This window comes from Pseudophryne corroboree, chromosome 1 (assembly GCF_028390025.1).
Source record: "Pseudophryne corroboree isolate aPseCor3 chromosome 1, aPseCor3.hap2, whole genome shotgun sequence".
Classification (NCBI taxonomy): Eukaryota; Metazoa; Chordata; class Amphibia; order Anura; family Myobatrachidae; genus Pseudophryne; species Pseudophryne corroboree.
The window spans coordinates 239,324,335-239,347,816 of NC_086444.1; the positions used below are offsets into that span (position 1 = coordinate 239,324,335).

Consider the following 23,482-nt stretch of genomic DNA (forward strand, 5'->3'; position numbering starts at 1 on the left):
AATCCACCTTTTTTAGTGGTTCAAACCAATGAGATTTTAGGAAGTCCAAAACCACATTTAGATCCCACGGTGCCACTGGAGGCACCACAGGAGGCTGTATATGCAGCACTCCCTTAACAAAGGTCTGGACTTCAGGGACTGAAGCCAATTCTTTTTGAAAGAAAATCGACAGGGCCGAAATTTGAACCTTAATAGATCCCAATTTGAGACCCATTGACAATCCTGATTGCAGGAAATGTAGGAATCGACCCAGTTGAAATTCCTCCGTCGGAGCACTCCGATCTTCGCACCACGCAACATATTTTCGCCAAATTCGGTGATAATGTTGCACGGTTACTTCCTTCCTTGCTTTAATCAAAGTAGGAATGACTTCTTCCGGCATGCCTCTTTCCTTTAGGATCCGGCGTTCAACCGCCATGCCGTCAAACGCAGCCGCGGTAAGTCTTGAAACAGACAGGGACCCTGCTGAAGCAAGTCCCTCCTTAGAGGTAGAGGCCACGGATCTTCCGTGATCATCTCTTGAAGTTCCGGGTACCAAGTCCTCCTTGGCCAATCCGGAACCACTAGTATCGTTCTTACGCCTCTTTGCCGTATAATTCTCAATACTTTTGGTATGAGAGGCAGAGGAGGAAACACATACACCGACTGGTACACCCAAGGCGTTACCAGCGCGTCCACAGCTATTGCCTGCGGATCTCTTGACCTGGCGCAATACCTGTCCAGTTTTTTGTTGAGGCGAGACGCCATCATGTCCACCATTGGTCTTTCCCAACGGGTTACCAGCATGTGGAAGACTTCTGGATGAAGTCCCCACTCTCCCGGGTGAAGATCGTGTCTGCTGAGGAAGTCTGCTTCCCAGTTGTCCACTCCCGGGATGAACACTGCTGACAGTGCTATCACATGATTCTCTGCCCAGCGAAGAATCCTTGCAGCTTCTGCCATTGCCCTCCTGCTTCTTGTGCCGCCCTGTCTGTTCACATGGGCGACTGCCGTGATGTTGTCCGACTGGATCAATACCGGTTTTCCCTGAAGCAGAGGTTCTGCCTGGTTTAGAGCATTGTATATTGCTCTTAGTTCCAGAATGTTTATGTGAAGAGACGTTTCCAGGCTCGTCCATACTCCCTGGAAGTTTCTTCCTTGTGTGACTGCTCCCCAGCCTCTCAGGCTGGCGTCCGTGGTCACCAGGATCCAATCCTGTATGCCGAATCTGCGGCCCTCCAATAGATGAGCACTCTGCAACCACCACAGAAGAGACACCCTTGTCCTTGGAGACAGGGTTATCCGTAGGTGCATCTGAAGATGCGACCCTGACCATTTGTCCAACAGATCCCTTTGGAAAATTCTTGCGTGGAATCTGCCGAATGGAATCGCTTCGTAAGAAGCCACCATTTTTCCCAGGACTCTTGTGCATTGATGTACAGACACCTTTCCTGGTTTTAGGAGGTTCCTGACAAGCTCGGATAACTCCTTGGCTTTTTCCTCCGGGAGAAAAACCTTTTTCTGAACCGTGTCCAGAATCATCCCTAGGAACAGCAGACGAGTTGTCGGCATTAACTGGGATTTTGGAATATTCAGAATCCACCCGTGCTGTTTTAGCACTTCTTGAGACAGTGCTAATCCCATCTCTAGCTGTTCTCTGGACCTCGCCCTTATTAGGAGATCGTCCAAGTATGGGATAATTAATACGCCTTTTCTTCGAAGAAGAATCATCATCTCGGCCATTACCTTTGTAAAGATCCGAGGTGCCGTGGACAATCCGAACGGCAGCGTCTGAAACTGATAGTGACAGTTTTGTACAACGAACCTGAGGTACCCCTGGTGTGAGGGGTAAATTGGAACGTGGAGATACGCATCCTTGATGTCCAAGGATACCATAAAGTCCCCCTCTTCCAGGTTCGCTATCACTGCTCTGAGTGACTCCATTTTGAACTTGAACTTCTTTATGTACAGGTTCAAGGACTTCAGATTTAGAATAGGCCTTACCGAGCCATCCGGCTTCGGTACCACAAAAAGAGTGGAATAATACCCCTTCCCTTGTTGCAGAAGAGGTACCTTGACTATCACCTGCTGAGAGTACAGCTTGTGAATGGCTTCCAACACCGTCTCCCTTTCGGAGGGGGACGTTGGTAAAGCAGACCTCAGGAAACGGCGAGGTGGATCTGTCTCTAATTCCAACCTGTATCCCTGAGATATTATCTGCAGGATCCAGGGATCTACTTGCGAGTGAGCCCACTGCGCGCTGTAATTTTTGAGACGACCGCCCACCGTCCCCGAGTCCGCTTGAGAAGCCCCAGCGTCATGCTGAGGCTTTTGTAGAAGCCGGGGAGGGCTTCTGATCCTGGGAAGGAGCTGCGTGTTGCTGTCTCTTCCCTCGACCTTTGCCTCGTGGCAAATATGAATAGCCCTTTGCTCTCTTATTTTTAAAGGAACGAAAGGGCTGCGGTTGAAAAGTCGGTGCCTTTTTCTGTTGGGGAGTGACTTGAGGTAGAAAGGTGGATTTCCCGGCTGTAGCCGTGGCCACCAAATCTGATAGACCGACTCCAAATAACTCCTCCCCCTTATACGGCAAAACTTCCATATGCCGTTTTGAATCCGCATCGCCTGTCCACTGTCGCGTCCATAAAGCTCTTCTGGCCGAAATGGACATAGCACTTACCCGTGATGCCAGTGTGCATATATCCCTCTGTGCATCACGCATATAAAGAAATGCATCCTTTATTTGTTCTAACGACAGTAAAATATTGTCCCTGTCCAGGGTATCAATATTTTCAATCAGGGATTCTGACCAAACTACCCCCGCACTGCCCATCCAGGCAGTTGCTACAGCTGGTCGTAGTATAACACCTGCATGTGTGTATATACTTTTTTGGATATTTTCCATCCTCCTATCTGATGGATCTTTAAGTGCGGCCGTCTCAGGAGAGGGTAACGCCACTTGTTTAGATAAGCGTGTTAGCGCCTTGTCCACCCTAGGAGGTGTTTCCCAGCGCTCCCTAACCTCTGGCGGGAAAGGGTATAATGCCAATAATTTCTTTGAAATTATCAGCTTTTTATCAGGGGCAACCCACGCTTCATTACACACGTCATTTAGTTCTTCTGATTCAGGAAAAACTATAGGTAGTTTTTTCATACCCCACATAATACCCTGTTTAGTGGTACCTGTAGTATCAGCTAAATGTAACGCCTCCTTCATTGCCAAAATCATATAACGTGTGGCCCTACTGGAAAATACGGTTGATTCGTCACCGTCACCACTGGAGTCATCGCCTGTGTCTGGGTCTGTGTCGACCGACTGAGGCAAAGGGCGTTTCACAGCCCCTGACGGTGTTTGAGTCGCCTGGACAGGCACTAATTGATTGTCCGGCCGTCTCATGTCGTCAAACGACTGCTTTAGCGTGTTGACACTATCCCGTAGTTCCATAAATAAAGGCATCCATTCTGGTGTCGACCCCCTAGGAGGTGACATCCCCATATTTGGCAATTGCTCCGCCTCCACACCAATATCGTCCTCATACATGTCGACACACACGTACCGACACACAGCAGACACACAGGGAATGCTCCTAATGAAGACAGGACCCACTAGCCCTTTGGGGAGACAGAGGGAGAGTTTGCCAGCACACACCAAAAGCGCTATATATATATCAGGGATAGCCTTATAATAAGTGCTCCCCTATAGCTGCTTTGTTATATAAAAATATCGCCATAAATTTGCCCCCCCTCTCTGTTTTACCCTGTTTCTGTAGTGCAGTGCAGGGGAGAGACCTGGGAGCCGTCCTGACCAGCGGAGCTGTGAGAGGAAATGGCGCCGTGTGTTGAGGAGATAGGCCCCGCCCCTTTTCCGGCGGGCTCGTCTCCCGCTATTTTGAGAAATCAGGCAGGGGTTAAATATCTCCATATAGCCTCTAGGGCTATATGTGAGGTATTTTTAGCCTTTATAGGTACTCATTTTGCCTCCCAGGGCGCCCCCCTCCCAGCGCCCTGCACCCTCAGTGACTGCCGTGTGAAGTGTGCTGAGAGGAAAATGGCGCACAGCTGCAGTGCTGTGCGCTACCTTTAGAAGACTGCAGGAGTCTTCAGCCGCCGATTCTGGACCTCTTCTGTCTTCAGCATCTGCAAGGGGGCCGGCGGCGCGGCTCCGGTGACCATCCAGGCTGTACCTGTGATCGTCCCTCTGGAGCTTGATGTCCAGTAGCCAAGAAGCCAATCCATCCTGCACGCAGGTGAGTTGACTCCTTCTCCCCTCAGTCCCTCGCTGCAGTGATCCTGTTGCCAGCAGGAATCACTGTAACATAAAAAACCTAGCTAAACTTTCTCTAAGCAGCTCTTTAGGAGAGCCACCTAGATTGCACCCTTCTCGGCCGGGCACAAAAATCTAACTGGAGTCTGGAGGAGGGTCATAGGGGGAGGAGCCAGTGCACACCACCTGATCGGAAAAGCTTTACTTTTTGTGCCCTGTCTCCTGCGGAGCCGCTATTCCCCATGGTCCTTTCAGGAACCCCAGCATCCACTAGGACGATAGAGAAAAGGGATTTCTGTTCATGGTAGAGTTTTCTGGTAATTGGGGTGGGGGACTGCGTGAACGCTTGGTAGGCGTCAGTAAGTTTAGATTGAGCATCAAGGTACAGAGCTTGTGTGTCTTTCTTATGTTTGGAGGTGAAGGAGATGATAGCACCTCTTAGTACTGTCTTAGACGTCTGCCAGAACAGGAGCGGTGATTCCTTCTCTGCAGTTATATTACAATGTGTGAAGTCAGCCCATGATGCCTCCAGCATATTTCTAAATTGAATGGAATTGGTCAGGTGGGATGGGAAGCGCCATTGTCTGACAGGGCCTCTATTGGGGAAGGTGGCGAGAGCCATCCAGCAGACCGCATGATCCGACAAGGACACCGGTTCAATTTCAGAAGTTTGCACCCTGGTAAACATAGAAGCCGAGATGAGCAGATAATCGATTCTCGACAGTGTACCATGAGCAGCCGATAAACAAGTGTATTCACGGTCGACTGGATGACAGGCTCGCCACACGTCCACCAAGTGCAGCTGTGACATTAGATATGGTAAACCATATTTGGGAGTATAACGGCTAGATCTGGATTTGGTGTTCCTATCAAGAGCATTGGATACAGTAGAGTTAAAGTCACCTGCGAGTATCACCTGTTTATGAGAGTGTGGGTGCAGTTTAGCGGCAATGGACAGAAAAAAGGGTTGGGGATCGATATTGGGGGCGTATACATTACACAGTAGAAAGCGTGAGTCATCTAGAGTGGCGTCTACAATGAGGTATCTGCCTTCAGTATCAGATTGGGAGGAGTGAAGGTCTACTTGGACGGAGCGTCTAATCAAAATGAGTACCCCACGGGCCTTGGCAGTAAATGGGGCGGACGCCAGCACTCTCCAGCCCAGGCAATTGAGCTTGTCAATCTCAGGGGGAAGGAGATGAGACTCCTGGAGGAATGCAACATCTACATGTAGTTTAGATAAGTAAAGTAAGATTTTCTTCCTCTTTATGGGGGAGTGGAAGCCACCTACATTATATGTGCAAATTTTTAAACTGGTCATCATTCTGCTGAAGAAAGGTATGGTTCATGGCAATAAATAAAGCCGATAATATCATATCCACAAAATACATTGCTATCATAGACATAGAAAACCAACAGGACAAGACACAGAGAGGAGAGAACAATGGGTAGAAAAAGTGGGGGAAAGTAAAGCAAAGGATCCAGAAAAGAATGGATCAAAGGATTAGCATCAAAAGTGCACTTCAGGTACAAAGATAATCTAAATTGACCTATAGTTCGCCAATTGGAGAACCAGATAAGAACTCCAGGCTTGCCCCAGCCCTGGTACTGAGAAATAATAAGCATAGCTTATATATGGCATAAACAAAACATAACTTAGAATAATATGTGGAAAACTTTAGGTGGAAGGCGCCTTAAAAGAAGGATCCCATTCAGAATGGGATTAATGATGAAATGGCACCCGCCATAGCATTTACGCCGGTAAGAGAGGCGTCTCCTCCCACCAATAATTTCAAGAACTTCTAGCGATTAACAGCTATAACATAAACAGATATATCAAAGTAATAGAGTAATCGCCAGTAAAGGAGGAGATAACCACGCTAAGGAATTTTATAGCCGTGGTTAGCAGTCAGGAGTCGAGTCCGTTGAGGGCTGGCGCAGTGAGGAACGGCCGTTCTCCTATTCCAGTAGATATGCTTCCGCATCAGCCACGGTGGAGAAGTCTGTAAATGAAGATCCTTTGAACAGGCGTAATCGTGCTGGGTATATAAGAGCGAATTTTCTATTTGCTTTTGCTAGGCGGGAACAAAGTGGGGTGAATTCACGTCGTGCCCTGGCCACCTCTGCCGAATAATCTTGGAAGATAAAAATCTTCACATCGTTCCATTGTAAGTTCCGCTTACGGCGAGACGCAGACCAGATGGTGTCTTTGTGGATGTAATTTAGACAACGGAAAACAACAGCTCGGGGTCGGGAATCCTGCGTAGGCCCTGCAGGACCAATGCGATGGGCCCTCTCCACAATCATACCCGTGCAGGAATCTTGGATATCAAGCAGATCTGGCAGCGTGTCTTGTATGAAGGAAAGGAGTGCTGGCCCTTTAAGGGCTTCGGGTAGCCCAACAACCCTCAGATTATTTCGACGTGATCTATTCTCGAGATCGTCGACCTTATTAAGAAGCTGGTAATGGGATTTCTGAAGAAAGGCGCACTGTTCCTTTAAATCGGCAACGTCATGAAATGTCTCCCCAAGGCGCTGTTCATTAGCCTGCACCCGTTTGGAAAGCTGTTTAAACTGTGATTTGATGTCATGCACTGCCTGTGTGACTTTGGCAGCATGAGATTCCATAATAGGATTAATGGAGTCCTGAATTGCCTTTACCATGTCAGAGTATGTAATTGGGCCCTCAGCCTGCTCTGTAGTCTTATTAGACTTCTGTGTAGAGGGGGCAGCATGTACAGGGAGAGCTGTGTTCACAGAGGAGTCAGAGGAGGAATGTAACTCACGATCTGTGTGTATTTGCTGCTGCTGCGGATGTGTCTGCTGTCCGGCGGCCATCTTGGATTCCCCTTTCGTTTTTGCAGGACGTTGTTTGAGGGGCTTAGCCGCTTCTGGGGCGGCCAGGAAGCGCTCCATCAGGTGCCAGAGGTGTTCCCACAGGCAGGTGAGCGGTTCTGGAGCGGGCTGTAACGCTATGTGCAGCGTACAAGCTAGCGCGGGCTGGGGCGGCACACGGAGCTCACACTGCTGCTGCTGCACGCATCGGCGCCGTACCCGGAAGTCTTCCTTATGGACAGTTTTAACAAAATAAAATGTTTTACGATTAAGGGGGACATTTACTAAGCAGTGATAAGAGCGGAGAAGTGAGCCAGTGGAGAAGTGGCCCCATCAACCAATCAGCAGCTCTGTATCATTTTATAGTATGCAAATGATAGAGGTTACTTCAGTGCTGATTGGTTGCCATGGGCAACTTCTCCACTGGCTCAGTTCTCTGCTTATCACTGCTTAGTAAATGTCCCTTTATGATATCACACATCCACAAAATACTATAAGTGAGCTTGTGCTAAAATGGGTCAGAAAAACCCACAAACCGTTGTTGACATATCTTTTTAGAAATAAGGCCCCATTACATCTATTGCAACTGTTCAGCAGTAAATGAAAGCATGACACTATAAACTGAACTGCACATAAAAGGGAAAAACAGACTTTCAAAATTACTATAGAGAAAAAAAGGTAGATGTAACAACTGTTAGACATTATGATAGATGTAAGTTCCAAATGTTAAACTTACATTTGTCCTTTTTAGAATACAGAGAGTAGATAGACAGCCAGGATACATTCCTGGTGGTACCAGCACTGGGAATGGAGAACGTACCAAAGCTTTCTTTTTAAAAGGTTTGGTGTTCATCAACAGCCACCGTCAGCCATTGCTATTCAAATTGTGTACAGCAGACTACTGTAACACAGTGCAAGTGTTTCAGTGTAGAGAATAGTTGTTCTCAGCAGAGAGGGATTTGTGTGTTTTAGGGGGGGGGGGGGGGGGGAAAGGTTCACACTTTAGGAGAGAATAAACACCAGGTGATTTTCTGCCAAATAACCCCACGATGTTAGGCTGCGCATATTACAATCTATTGCTGTAACAAATCCTTGCAGATTTTCCTAAGCACAGATGGATGGCTGCATAGTGCCCTCAGTGACTGGTCCAGTTGTACTATGCACACATCACCTGGAACGGAATCTACACCTGTGTGTGGTTTGTGTGACTGAGAAATATGTAGTGATAGGGTGAATCGCACATGATCTATGTATAGCATGTCTGACAATAAGAAGGGGAATAATAGGATCAAATGGGACCAGTTTTACCTGTGTGACATGACTAGACGCTTATTAGCATTTATTTCAAAGAACATGTACTGCGAGGATTGCCTTTATTTCTATATACTAATGATTAGTTTCAAAATTGTCTAGGCTTACTAGCAACTTACACGTTTTAGTATTTTCTTATTATTGTACATTTACTAATAATTTCTGAATACAACCAGTGCAATATAATAACAGTAGCTAAATATAAAACAGAGCATGACTTAACAGCTCCAAAACAAAAGCACAAAGAAATAAAAGCTGTATTTACATTTGGTGCCACGTGCACGTCACATTGATAGTACACTGGTGTGGAATATCAATACAATTATTATTTTTTATACATTTGCTTTACAAAAAAAAGAAGAAGATACAAATGGTGTCAGGTGTAAGAAGCTGCAGATTTCCTATACTGACCTGTGTAAGGGCCGTGGCCCGGTTCTCGCTGGGGAACAGCGGAGGATCTTCTCCAACTTGGAAATCAAAGTAGACAGTCTTGTGTGTGAATGTGGAGAACTCGTTACTGAAACAGAACTTATACGTTCCGTTACGAGAAGCTGTAAAGGTGAAGCTATCGTACTGTTTCTTCATCTCCTTGTACAGCACAATCCCATCCGGGTCTTCTAGCCGGCAGTCCACATCATAATGGCCACCAGTTATCACCTGGGGTAAAAAACCAAGTCAGAGGATGTCACAAACAACCTTCTTCATACACTATTTAGCAGCAGATAACCAGTTTTACATTAATATCCCTCTCAGATCTTTCCAGTTGTAGTACAAGATAGACCATGAACGTTACATTGCTCTAGTCATACTTTCAAAATATATAATCTTTAGACAATTGTTTGATTTGTGCAACTATTTATAAGACATACAGATGTGTCCTCATGCATCTTGCCTCAATACACCATGCAGCATGAGATGCCAGACGTGAGTCAGTCGGCAACTCTGCTCTTGTCAGGCGTCTTTTTTTTTTTTTTACCTGAAAACACGTCTAATACACAGTAGCCGATTTTGAGCTCAAAGTATCTAACTTTTGGCGTTTTGAGCTCAAACTCGGCCAGTTTGTATGGCCGGGCGATGAGCGCTGATGCGCGCTCGATCATCACTGCTGGCTGCCGCCATCCATCTGGCCGGTTGTATAGCCGAGTGATGCACTTTCCACAGTCTCCTACTGTGGAAAGTGCTTCAACCGCCGCCCCCCCCTCCCCTTCCCCGTGAACATTGCTGGGCACAGAGAAAATAGCTCAGTGTGTATGCACTGAGCTATTTTCCTTCCAGCGTTGTTCACGATCATGGCTGTGCATACATTGCTATGTGACTAGGATGCATAAGCAGCTTATACCGATTAAAATATGTGGCATGCCAATATCCTGTGTGTGACTGTACCTACATACATCATGGTACATTAGTGATTTCAAAAGGAAACACTAACGTAGCATTTTGTATGAAGAAAGAAAAGAAAAAGAAAGAAAAAGAGAGAAAAGAAAGAAAAGAAAGTGCAACTCGTGGTGTGAAACTTGGTGTAGCTCACTCTAATCAGACATCCGCTTGGCCTTTTTACACAGGCTAGCATCGCAGTCACACAGCAGCTGTCTAATTAGCAGTGGGGCCAAGACACACAATTTTGGGGAAAAATCTTGCGAGACACATGGTGCAGCATGGTTGCAAAGTCCACAGTGCGGAAAATAGCTCAGTTCAATTTGAGAATAAGTGGACACATCTGTAGATGCACTCCGAAGGGAGGTATTCAATAAGCCGCGTAGTTGTCCCGCCGGGCGCTATCCAATTAAGCCTGAGCGAGACGCAGCTTACCAGGGATTTCTGTTTCTCGGGAACCAAATCCCTGAGAACAACCAACATTTTTCATGCGAAAACGCATCTGTTTCTACCAAAAACAGACAGGTGTCACTACACCTGTGTTTTCGGGAGGAAAGCAGGTTTTTTTTTTTTTTTTTTACAGGTGATTCAAATTGGATAGCTGTAAAAAATATTTTTGAAACAGAAGAAAAAATAAATAAAAATAAATGTTTCTCGCACGCGAAGTTGTCTTACCCCTAATTGGATACCCCCCTAAGTACTGTAAGTTGGGCTAGGGCTACGGTGTAACTAAAAGTGGCCCCAATTTAAATGGTGTTAGTTTAATAGTGTCTTTGAAGATCTCCCTCCTATACCATATTGTGATTATCTTCTTTGACGAAAAGGAGGTGTGCAAATTGTGCAACGTTTTCAGTCAGAGGAAGTATGAGTGTACGCAATAACTTCAGAATAACGGTTACAACAGTGTTAATAAAGACATGTACATTATGTAACTAAAAAATAAAATAAAAAATTAAGAATCTATTGTTACATTTCGCTCACACAGGGGTAATACAACTCTCACCAGTGTATCCGCCACGATGATTGGCTAAACACATCCCCAATGACTATGACAGACCAATATCTCTCATTTTTCAGTACACACCACACAGGGGTTCTAACCACACTTCACCATCATCACAAAGAACATAAATTCCCCCATACTAAGTTTATGAGAGCATCTCATTAGGTTTTGGGTACCTGATTTCACAGTTACCAAAACATAATGAGAAACTATATATGGATTCTATGGGACATTTTTATTTAGCTGCATAGTTTACCCCGTGACTAATTGATGGCTAAAATCCCTGCAGCGCAGGGAAACGCTATTTAATTTGTCTTTTCCCATGCAGAAACCACTGATTCTACGTAAATTAAGGAATCATCATCAAGGGATTATCCCTTTGTTTAAGACCACGGTTTTGCGAGGTTCAGTCGACCGTTGGGGATTCATGCGCGGGTGATTTCTGATTGAATTGGTCTAGCCGTAGTAACCCTGCGGCTAACTGAATATGTACACACACATCCAGAAGAGAGCCACAGAAGTTGCTTGCAAGTTTTAAATATAAATGAGTATAGACAAACTGGGCTGGATTCTGGAATGTGTGACAGCAGTTAGGGTGCAGCGTTGCAGATAAGAGCAAATACAGTATAAATATTCCATAACACCAAGGGAATTGTTTTTACCAACATGGTGCAATACACACAAATCCATAATCCGTGTGCCACAGTTAAACAATCTGCATATAAATGGTTATCTTTCTAGCCGTTAGAAAATCAACCTAAAATTGATACACACGTCCAGTTTTGCAAATTACAAAATTGTAGTAAATAAGCCGTACATATTACCAATTACATGGTGATATATACATAATATAACCTGGGCTATCATTCACATAGATGCCGACATAAACCTGCACTTTTGTATTTTTTTTTTATTTTAAATACAGAGCATTAGGGTGGGTACACACTAGAACAATCTCAGCTCGATATGCTGTTTCCGGCCAAACAGGAATGACGTAAGTTTCAGTGAGTACCCATGGTTGCACACTCATGCGACATCTTCTGGCTGGCTGTGTTGTACGGCCAACCCGAAGATAACATGTACGATGCCACGCTGCCAAATGCAGCACGGCATCCTACATCGCACCGTTGTCCCCTGCATCGTGCATCAATGGCACAAAGCAGGATGCATGCACGTTGGAGTGTACGAGAACACATCGTTTTGATGTGTACCCAGGTTTAGAAGCATCTTCTCAAAGCTCTGACAACAAAGTCTACTACGGGCCTGATTCTGCAACGAAAGTATCTACAGACACATACGTAGGACGCGGATTTCAGCATACTGCGCAAATGCAAAAGAAAACGTGACGAATGTGAAGGATCAGCCATGTGCTTAATAACCGAGACCACTGCCGCCAGCGGATTCAACCAACACTTTATGAGAATAGGTCATTTGTGGGCACGATCTTGTGAACACATAGCTCTCATTCTCGTCACAGAAGTGTCATGGGCGTGTAGGCCAACTTGCTTGCACAATAGTAGCATGCGGACAAAGACGGGACACCTATTTCAGATGGGTCTTATGCGCGGGTGCAGGTTCACATACTAATAAGGACGGCTGCAGACAGGAAAGCAGTGGTTGGAATGTGCTTCCACATGCAGTCGCACGGATTTTCAGTATACATGGCTGGATGCTTGCATTAATATTAACAAAATAAGTAAAATAGCTTAAAAAAAAAGTGGCTGCAGATGCATAAGACTCGTATCAGCTGCCATGTGCTTAATGAGAACTCCCATCTGCAAGTGTATTTATTTATTTTAGAGGTTCTTTATATTTTTATTCCTTTATTGTAACTAAATACATGACAGGTACTTTTTGAGACAAGCACATTACCCAAAATGAAATACAATTCTGTAATTGTCTCCCATGGAAAACAGTAGTACCAGGTTAGTCAATGAACTGCCCTTTAATGTATATTTTACTACACATAGATCTATTATTGGCTTAGAGAAACACTATAATATATAGTTAGTGAGGATCGTTACAGCATTTCCTAGACATATACAGATGCTCCTCACTTAACGACCGAGTTCCGTTCCTACGACTAGGTCGCTAAACAAATTGGTCGTTAAGCGAGGAGCCACATACTTAATACAGGTAATCGTTTTTATTTATTCTGAATAAAGAAAAGGTCTGAGGGAAACTGCACTTGATAACTTTGATTTACTTTTCACAACTCTTACATACTGTACAGTATTGCAGAACAGAAAAATTAATAAAAATTATGTACTAGTGGGTCGGAGAGTGGACATTAGTGTGCACCCCACATTCTCACACCCACCTGCACTGCTCTCATGAGACCAGGACATTTATCTTTTTCACAAAATAATGTTAGTACAGTTTTTTTCCTGCAAATGTGTCTTTCTCTTCTCTTTCTTCTTACAGGGTACTTTCCCCCCACTGTGTGCTATTCCCGTAATGTGTACCTCCACTGGTTGCACACCCTGCCAGCAGTAACCTATGCAGTGCGCCCCACATGGCTGCCTCGGATGGTTCCTCTGTGGGCGGGGTGTGCTTCATTTGGATCTTTCCATGCAGGGTATAGCATACTCCTACACACGTGTCAGTTCTCCCATACATGCATTTGGCCCCTGTATGGCTCATCTCCCACAGTGTAACCTTGTAGTGCGCCCAACATGGCTGCCTTATCTGGGGCGCTTGTGGATGGGATGAAAAATACATGGACCTGATGTTTCTATTGGAACCCTACTCTGAACTTAAGGACTCTGCAATCTCCCCATTTTGTGTTCTCTTCTAGGGGTGGACTATTCCACCGTGGGTAATCCTACGCAGTGCGCCTAAGATGGCTGCCGCACCTGGTACCTTGTGATGGTGGAATACACAACCCCTGGAGGTTATTACTCAAAATGCCTACACCAATCATGCATTATTCTTTCTGTGTCTTTGTCTGTGTGGTTTATCTTTTGATGTAATGCTTAAATCTTCTGTATTATGTGCATTATGTGAGTTCTAGTTGGCGCCGCGGATGGCTGCCTCGGTGCTGCTCTGCCAAGCAGCCTTAGTTTTTAGTCTTAAATGTATAATATGTCTACTGTACATATGTGTAATGTTTGTAATGTATGCTACATTTTTTTCCTCCATGTTGCTGCTTGGCGATGCATTGTACCACAAAGAATTCCTAGTGTACGTGAGTACACCTGGCCAATAAAGCTGATTCTGATTCTGGTCGTAAGTCTGAACGGTCACTAAACAGGTAGGTTGTGAAGTGAGGAGCATCTGTAATGCCAGGTTGTAGCCAACAAAGCAAATGCACTTATAGCTTACAGTATTGCACTGTGCAAAATAAAGTGGCTATACAGTGTGCCTTTTCCTTAAAACATACCATTGAAATCTGGACTGCCATGGAGTACATCAAGTAAAAGGAATTAGTTGTAAATAGGATTACCAGTTTTTCTCTTTAATCCCCAATGGCAGCCATTACAGCGGGATGTACCCAAGCAATATACTGTAGTAGTGAGGACTATAGGCTCTAATTTTCTCTGGAATTTTATTCCTGTAGGATTAATCATCTAAATCATATGGAATGGCTTAATTGAAAGGGGCATGACCTTTCCTGGGTCCACATAGAAGCTCTATATTTTAGCGAAAGACTCTACTTTCAGCTCTACTTTCTCTTGTCTGATCTCTATTAGCATGCAATGGATGAAAGGAGGGAAGACATAAGCTAGCTGAAAAGACTATCAATGTATTCACTCCTGCAGTCCTTGGAACTGCAGGTAGAGAGAATAATGTGGGTACTTTGTCATTCTGGTTTGCTGTCATATTGTCTACTTGTGGAAACCTAAATCTTTCCATCAATAGCTGGAAGACTATCTGATGCAGGGACCATTCCCATGGAAGCTGCCTGTCACTTAGGTTACTGGACACTGCATTCTCCTTGGCCGCTACATGGGGTATTGAAAGTAACCTTAGATTTCTTGAAGCCCAAAATATTAACTTTGTTACTGACACCTATCATAGCTTTGCTTCTGGTACCTCCCTGGCAGTTTATGAAGGCTGCCGCCAGAATCTTGTTCTTGGACAACCCAGAGAGGTTTTTTGATAGTAACTTAATGAAAACTTGGGACTTCCACCCATGCATTTCCAGTACAATGATCCATAGTTTCTTTGCTTTCCCTGAACACATACTTTGCACTATCTTTGCCAGGAGGAGAGTTCTCTAACCTGTAGCACTGGAATCTGTCATATAATCCATTGTGGGTCTAATGGTGGGTACACACTAGGTGATTTTGTAAACAATATACTCATTTTTGCCCTCCTGAGTGATATTGTTTACAATATCGCCCAGTGTGTATACTGCCAGTGATGGCCGATGCACGCTCCCAGGGTAACATTCCCCGCTGTCGCCTGTACATGCAGCTCAATCTGACTATATTGTAAGGAGCTGCATGTTCGTGCCAGCAGCGGCATGACATCACTGGGCAATATCGCATAGTGTGTATGAACTGTGTCGGCGGCCCATGAGTACATGCCATTGAATACATAATAAATAGTCCATACAACATAAAAGTACACTCCACTAGACACTAATAGAGCACACTTCAGTACGCAAACAGAACCAGAGAGCGATGAATGGATTTGTATTCATATGCTGGAACCAGTCTGACTGGTCAGCTTTAAACAGATAACAGACAATTAGTGCCAGAAAGTCAGCCTGCCAAAAGCCAGCTCATCAAATGAAGTAAAACATAGGTGGTTAGTAGGGATGTGGAAAGATGTAAACCCCAGTACAAATAAATGGTAATATTATAGTTATGCATATGGCAGTGATCACATTGGGGTCAATTTAAATACCCACGAGCTCCCTCGGAAAGCAAGTGTGGCATTATGCTGCACTTACTGTACCTCCGGAGTCGCAGATTTCTATTTGCAGTTCCATAGGCTGCGTACATAAAATCCATGAGTCTGGAACGATATCTGGCCGCAATTGGGGGGGAGTTGTGCAGTTGGCGACGTTTTCACGCCATTACAACAGCAACTTGTCCCCCTAAATCAACTTCAATGTTTGAAATCCTGCAAAACAGTGATGGGCACATGATACACTACAAGGGTCCCATGTTGGGCCCTCTAAACTTTAAAAGTGCACGCTTACCATTAATTTGACTAATGCAATAAAATAAATGTAAGCAAATAGACTGCTTGTACACCGATAAATCCTTTAATAAGTGGAGGATCTCTCACAGCTCAGCGATATCATTCTACAAAACTTGAAATAAGTTTTTGACAGACACAAATGTCTTTCTTTCGGCAGCATAATACCACCATATTTTTAGTGTATAATAAGAACAGCAGCAATAAAAAAAAAAAATAGACTAAAAAAAGAGAGAAAAATATAAAAAAAAACGAGATTTTCAAGGAAAACGTGGTGAAGCACAGTGGACAACATAATAGGAGCATCATGCTAAATAATTTATACAGTTCAAATGACATACAAAGTACACTAACACTATTGGGATCCGGTCTCTAGGTCGACAGTAACTAGGTCAACCACTATTGGTTGACAGGGTTTCTAGATCGACAGGGTCTCTATGTCGACATGTTCTATGTCGACAGGTCAAAAGGTCGACATGAGTTTTTCACTTTATTTTTTTTAAATAACCTTTTCATACTTAACGATCCACGTGGACTACAATTGGGAACGGTAAACTGTGCCGAGCGCAGTGGTAGCGGAGCGAGCCATGCGAGGGGACACGGTGCATTAATTGGGGTTCCCGGTCACTCTGTGAGGAAAACGACACCAAAACACAAAAAAAAACAACTCATGTCAACCTTTTGACCTGTCTACCAAGACTATGTCGACCAAGAGACCCTGCCGACCAATAGTGGCAGACCTAGACACTGTCGACCTAGTTACTATCTACCTTCCATATCACACCCAACACTATTGGCTCCGCAGTGTGATAGACTCCCATTTTGCAATGCTACAGCCAACGAAGCTGTCCCTGTTCTGCAGCACAGCAGCCAATCTCATCGGCCCCAGTTTCACAGCACAGCCACATATGGCTTATAACATGGCTAAGTAACTGGCTGCTACTCATAGCCACTGCTGGAAATCAGGTAAAGACAGTCAGCAGCAGTTACCTGCATAGTTGAATAATACCGACTTTCACTCTGCGATCTGCCGGTATACACTAGCTTTTCATTCAGCAGTGAAGAAAAGTAATTGCAATTGTATATCAATTTCAATATATCTCTTAAGATGGAATTCAATTATCTGCAGTAATTTACATGAAGCAGAGGGGCTATTCTACTAGGCAGCCCGTAGTTAGTGTGAATTTCTGATAAATAGCCTGTTAACCCATAGGTCTGGTAACTTATCCCAGATTCTATGGGTTAACACAGTAATTTAGGCTACCACCCTTTTTCACATGCAGTAAATTACCACATCTAACTGAATTCCCCCAGCTTTTGTCAGCCTATAAACAGAATAAAAATATGTACTTTGCTCAATGTTGTTCTAGTGTTCGGAGTGACGGTGTGCATTTTGGTTTTCAATTTAATTAATTTTAAGAGGGGAAAGTCAGATAGCAATGCTCAATTCACTATAACTTATTGTACTGTAGGTTAAATGGTAGCCAACACGTGGGGACCACTTCCTAATGTGCATCTTCCCAGACATAGGAGTATTACAATTGTAATACCCGTGCTACTGATTTGAAGAATGTGGCCACTTTCTTGGACCTGTAATGTTGCAAAAAGTTGTTGATCTATTTGGAATGGGTTTCCGTGAATGCTGACACTCATGTAGCAAACATAGAAAAGGATAGGATGACAAAACGGAGCTTGAGCTGCGTAATGCGCCCTACACACTTGATGATGTGTGCGGGCGATATGAACGATCGCATTCAGTAATGAACGAGAAATCGTTCATATGGCTCAGTGCATATGGACCAACGATGAACGATGTGCGGCCGATCAATAGTTCTCCATCGCTTTGAAATGCAAGTCAATTTAGACGATGATCGATCATCGTAAAAATCGAATGCACCGGGAAGTGTGTAGGGCCCTAAGAGCAATACATATTAGACAACAGTAATATAATCACAAAAATGAATGACATTTTATTTCAGATTTTGTAGCTCCCAAGGATAATGTAGCCAACGCACCTAAATAATTACTTCTCACACCCAACGTTCCTGAATCATTTCAATAATTGGCCATGAATCTTCCCCAGCTTCATAGAAGATCCTAGTCAGTGGCCACTAGATTTAACTGCCTGGCTCCTGAATTATATGTTATATCTCCCTTTACATTGTACATATGTATACGGACGTATAAAAATGATCATAACTAAATGATTTATATTTCTACAAGTAATGGTATATTATGTGTTGACAATGGGCAGAACTATAGGACATTTAATTGCTGTATAAGAATATTATAATGCCATTTTTTTTTCCATTACCTGAAACTCTAATGTACATTTAGTTCCCTGAGTGATGTCCTCGTAGAAGCACTGCTTGGCATTGTCAGGCAGTTCAAATGTTATTTCTGCAGCCGTGGCACATCCAAGAGCAAGTAGTAATAGTGATAGTAAGGTCCCCAGCCTGGACTCATTCATGGTACCCTGCAGCATCTTCAGGCTTTTGTTGGCCACAAGACTTACCACCTGCAATTGCCAATCAATGCCATAAAAAGATTTAGTAAATGAAGAACAAATACACAAAAAAAAGTCACAAAATTACTTTGTAAACTAAACTTTTTTTTGTATCAGAACACATTAGTAGAACGTGTCTGTATGTACAGCCTGCAGGTACTGAAAGCTATAACAAAGTAGGAGGGTATTTGCCTGTATCCAGGATACCATAAACCCCTGTGTGGGTACGTCTCATTCACATCTCTCCCACAAACTCATACCCCCTATCTTGTGCACTCTGGAATGCCCGATCTATTTGCAACAAACTGACCCCCACTCATGACCTTTTCATTTCCAACTCCCTGCACCTCCTGGCCATTACAGAAACCTGGATTACTCCTCATAACACCACTTCTCCTGCTGCTCTCTCTGCTGGGGGCCTCACATTCTCACACACACCCCGACCCGGGGGTCGGCATGGGGGTGGTGTTGGGATCCTTTTACCCTCAAGCTACACATACCAACTTATACCTCCAGAACCTTCTCTTACATTCTCTACATTTGAGGTCCATGCATTACGCCTCTACCAACCAACTAATCTTCGAGTTGCTGTAATTTACCGTCCACCTGGCATTTCCTCCAAATTCCTTGACAACTTTGCTTCCTGGCTACCTCACTTCCTCTCTTCTGACATTCCCTCCATTATTCTAGGTGATTTCAACATCCCTATCGATAACCCCACAAAATCACCTGCCTCTAAACTCCTTAACCTCACCTCTTCACTTGGTCTCTCCCAGTGGACCACCTCACCCTCCCATGTGAACGGGAGCTCACTGGATCTGGTTTTCACTCACCGCTGTGATATTTCTGATTTCTCCAATTCCCCTTTTCCCCTCTCTGACCACCATTTGCTCTCTTTCAACTTATCTATCTCTGCTTCCCCATCTCTCCCTCCTAAGGCTACCATCACGAAGCGTAACATTGAGGCTATTGACACCTCATCCCTGTCCTCCCTGTTTGACTCCCTTCTCTCTCCTCTTCTCTCTCTCACATGCCTTGAACAAGCCACATCCCTATACAATGCATCTCTTACTTCTGCCCTTGACTCTGTTGCTCCGCCAACCACTATTCACCCTCGCAGATCAACACCTCAACCCTGGCACACCAAATGCACCAGATACCTACAAAAATGCTCACGTACTGCCGAGCGACAGTGGAGGAAATCACGCTCTAAAGCAGACTTCCTCCATTTCAAATTCATGCTCTCATCCTTCAGTACTGCCCTTTCCCTTGCTAAACAATCATACTTCAAAATCCTCATTTCTACACAGTCTTCCAACCCCCGGCGCCTCTTTGCCACTGTTAACTCCCTCCTCTGCCCACCACCACCTCCTCTCCCTTCCTCATTGTCTGCTCTTGACTTTGCCACTTATTTCACATCCAAGATTGACTCCATACGTCAGGATATCACTTCCCACCAGACCAGCAACCAGCCACCACCCATCCCTTGCCACCCCTCCCCTTCCCTCTTACCAACTCTGACATCTTTCTCCCATGTATCTGGCGAGGAAGTCATGGCCCTCATCCATTCCTCCCCCCCCACAACCTCCCCGCTCGACCCTATCCCCTCCCACCTCCTCCGTTACCTCTCCCCTTCTGCCTGTTCCCATCTTGCCCACCTTCTCAATCTCTCCCTTTCATCAGGCACTGTCCCCTCTGCCTTCAAGCATGCTCTTGTCTCCCCTATTCTTAAAAAACCTACCCTTGATCCTAACACTCTCTCCAACTATCGACCCATCTCTCTCCTCCCCTTTGCCTCCAAACTTCTTGAGCGTATTGTCTATAATCGCCTCACTGCCTTTCTTTCCTCTCACTCACTGCTTGACCCATTCGTCTGGTTTCCGTTCTCTCCACTCCACTGAAACTGCCCTTACAAAAGTCTGCAATGACCTCCATGCAGCCAAATCTAAGGGCCACTACTCTCTGCTTATTCTTCTTGACCTCTCTGCTGCTTTTGACACTGTGGACCATCCTCTCCTTCTGCAAATCCTTCACTCTCTTGGTCTGCGTGATACTGCCCTCTCCTGGCTGTCCTCCTACCTCTCTGATCGTTCCTTCTCTGTCTCCTCTCATGATGCTACCTCCCCCCCACTTCCACTAACTGTTGGTGTCCCCCAAGGCTCTGTTCTTGGTCCTCTCCTTTTCTCTCTCTATACGTCCTCTTTAGGTGAACTCATTAGTTCTTTTAACTTCCAATATCACCTCTATGCTGATGACACTCAAATCTACCTCTCCTCCCCTGATCTCTCCACGGCTCTCCTCACTCGTACCTCAAACTGTCTTTCTGCTATCTCTTCCTGGATGTCTCAGCGCTTTCTTAAACTCAACATGTCTAAGACTGAGCTGATCATCTTCCCACCCTCCCGCACAGCCTCACCTCCCACAATCTCATTATCCATTGATGGCACAACTATCTCCCCTAGCCCCCAAGTACGCTGTCTTGGCGTAATCCTTGACTCCTCCCTCTCCTTCATACCACACATTCAGCACCTCTCACAAACCTGTCATTTTCATCTCAAAAACATTTCTAGAATCAGACCTTTTCTCACACAGGATGCCACTAAGATCATTATTCACTCACTGATTATTTCCAGACTGGACTACTGTAATCTCCTCTTAACTGGCCTCCCTGACAATCACCTCTCTCCACTCCAATCTATCCTCAATGCTGCTGCCCGGCTCATCTTCCTCACCAAACGCACTACGTCTACCTCCCCCCTCCTACAGGCCCTCCACTGGCTTCCCTTCCCTTTCAGAATCCAATTCAAACTTCTCACACTCACTTACAAAGCACTCACCCACTCCTCTCCCATCTACATCTCTGACCTTATCTCCCTTTACTCTCCCACCCGTCCTCTTCGCTCTGCTAATGCACGCCGTCTCTCCTGTCTTCTGATTACTTCCTCCCACTCCTATCTCCAAGATTTTTCACGTGCTGCTCCATTTCTCTGGAATTCTTTACCTCTCCCCCTCAGACTCTCCACCTCTCTACAAAACTTCAAACGGGCTCTTAAGACCCATTTCTTTACCAAACGTAGCCAAATCTCAACATAACCCTCTGTTCCACGCTCTCTATGTACCCCATCTGTGTCATCCCTGTCTGTCTACCCCTCCCCTTAGAATGTAAGCTCTCACGAGTAGGGCCCTCTTCCCTCATGTGCTTATACTTTTCTTACTTTAATAATCCTCAACCGCCCAGATCCCACAGTTTTCTGACCACCTGGAACTTATCTCTATGTTTACTGGTGTAGTTATGCTTAGCTGCCCTGTACTTGTCCTATATTGTATTCAACTGTAAGTCACTGTTTTCCTATTTTTTATGTGCATTTGTACTCTGTAATCGGGCGCTGCGGAACCCTTGTGGCGCCATATAAATAAAGGATAATAATAATAATAATGTGCCACTGACAGGACATAAAAGCATTAGCCCTTAGCCACATCAGAAAAGATCAGGAGCCCTGAGACTGTGCAGGCAGCAGCGTGAAGCACCCCATTCCCTGATTTATATCCCAGAGCATCATAAGCCCTGCCCACATATCAGATAGCGTACAGGCAGGTACCCCGGGGGCTATCACCACCACGGTCAGTACAACCATTATGTTCTGCTACAGTGTTAATGCAAACGACTTTAGCCATTTACTGGTGTGCTAAATATATATATATATATATATATATATATATATATATATATATATATATATATTAAAACACAAACTGAATAATTCAACTAGTTATTGCACACGGAAAATAAATGGGAAAACAGGGGCAGCAGTGAAAATGGGCCATGCATGACGCCTGTATCCACGGAATGACAGACAACTTGACTTGCGGAGGCCCTAGCAAGAGACAACCTGTCTGACAACTGAAATGACTGGGACATGAATGTGTTGCCAGGGACACCCTGCCAGCAGCAAATGCAGCACCCCGGCCCTGTGCCAGTGACCACCACTAACAACAGCCCCCGCCCGCTGTATCTGCTGGTGCCCTCACTAGTACTGCATAGCCAGACGCACCGTATACCCCCTATCAACCGCACACCTGCCCCCTCCCGAGCCGTCACCTGTGTAGTACGGCACCCCCCTGCACCTGCCACAGCCCCCCCGTGGCTGATGTCACAGCGCAGCCCCCGACTCTCACTCACCCGGCTGTGTCCCGGATGTAGGGCGACGGGCGAGCGGCTGCAAGCGTGGCAGAGGAGGAGGAGGGTGAGACTGGGAATCAGCAGCCTGGGAGCGGAAAGCGGCGACTCCTGCCCCGGAAGCGATCACGCAGTGTATACGTGTTTGTCAGGGAGGAAGAGGAGGAGGAGGGGTGTGATGGGCGGCTAGTGGTGACTCTGTGTATCAATCAGTCCTCCTCCATTGTAGGCGGGGAGGGTGTACTCAGCGCTGACTTGCATTACACTCGCACAAGACGCTGCATAGCCTTATTATTATTTCACCTACAGTAGGGATAGGAATCATTTGATGTTTCATCTGAACCATCGGTCAAATGGTGCCGATGGTCAATGTTTAACCCTGAAATGGTGAGGATTCAATGTTTCCTCAATATCGCTAGGTTTGTTCCCCGATGTTTCCTCAGTGTTTTAATTTATTTGTTTTGTGTGTGTGTGTGTGTGTGTGTGTGTGTGAGATATCGGAAGATGCGGTGTCGCCATCAGCAAGTGCATATGCACTTGCCACTGCCGGCAGTGATGAGCGACGGTGTGTGCGGTCATGCTGCATTTGGTAAAATGGGGCAGATGTATTAAGCCTGGAGAAGTGATAAAGGCAGAGCCGGCCTTAGGCATAGGCAAACTAGGCCATTGCCTAGGGCATTTGATATGCCTAGGGGCATCAGCAGCTTCTGCTGATTAAAATGATATGCGGCATGCCTATATTCTGTGTGTAGCATTTCATATGCAGATACAGCCACAGTTGCACAAAGTATATAGGCATGCTGCATATCATTTTAATCAGCAGAAGCTGCTTGTGCATCCCAGCCACATAGCAATGCAAATAAGATGCATTTTCATTAAAAAAAG

General features: G+C 45.2%; 1 protein-coding gene across 1 annotated transcript in view; it reads right to left on the reverse strand.

Moving 5' to 3' along the window:
* TMED7 (transmembrane p24 trafficking protein 7) overlaps positions 1-22,809 on the reverse strand; it is a 48,973-nt gene extending 26,164 nt beyond the window's left edge. Inside the window, exons 1-3 of the mRNA XM_063964155.1 lie at positions 22,601-22,809; positions 18,229-18,432; positions 8,798-9,043 (exon numbers count right to left, since the gene is read on the reverse strand). Of these exons, the coding sequence (XP_063820225.1) occupies positions 8,798-9,043; positions 18,229-18,399 (417 nt within the window). The 5' untranslated portion in view covers positions 18,400-18,432; positions 22,601-22,809. The remainder of the gene's footprint in view (positions 1-8,797; positions 9,044-18,228; positions 18,433-22,600) is intronic.
* Between the last annotated feature and the right edge of the window lie 673 nt (positions 22,810-23,482).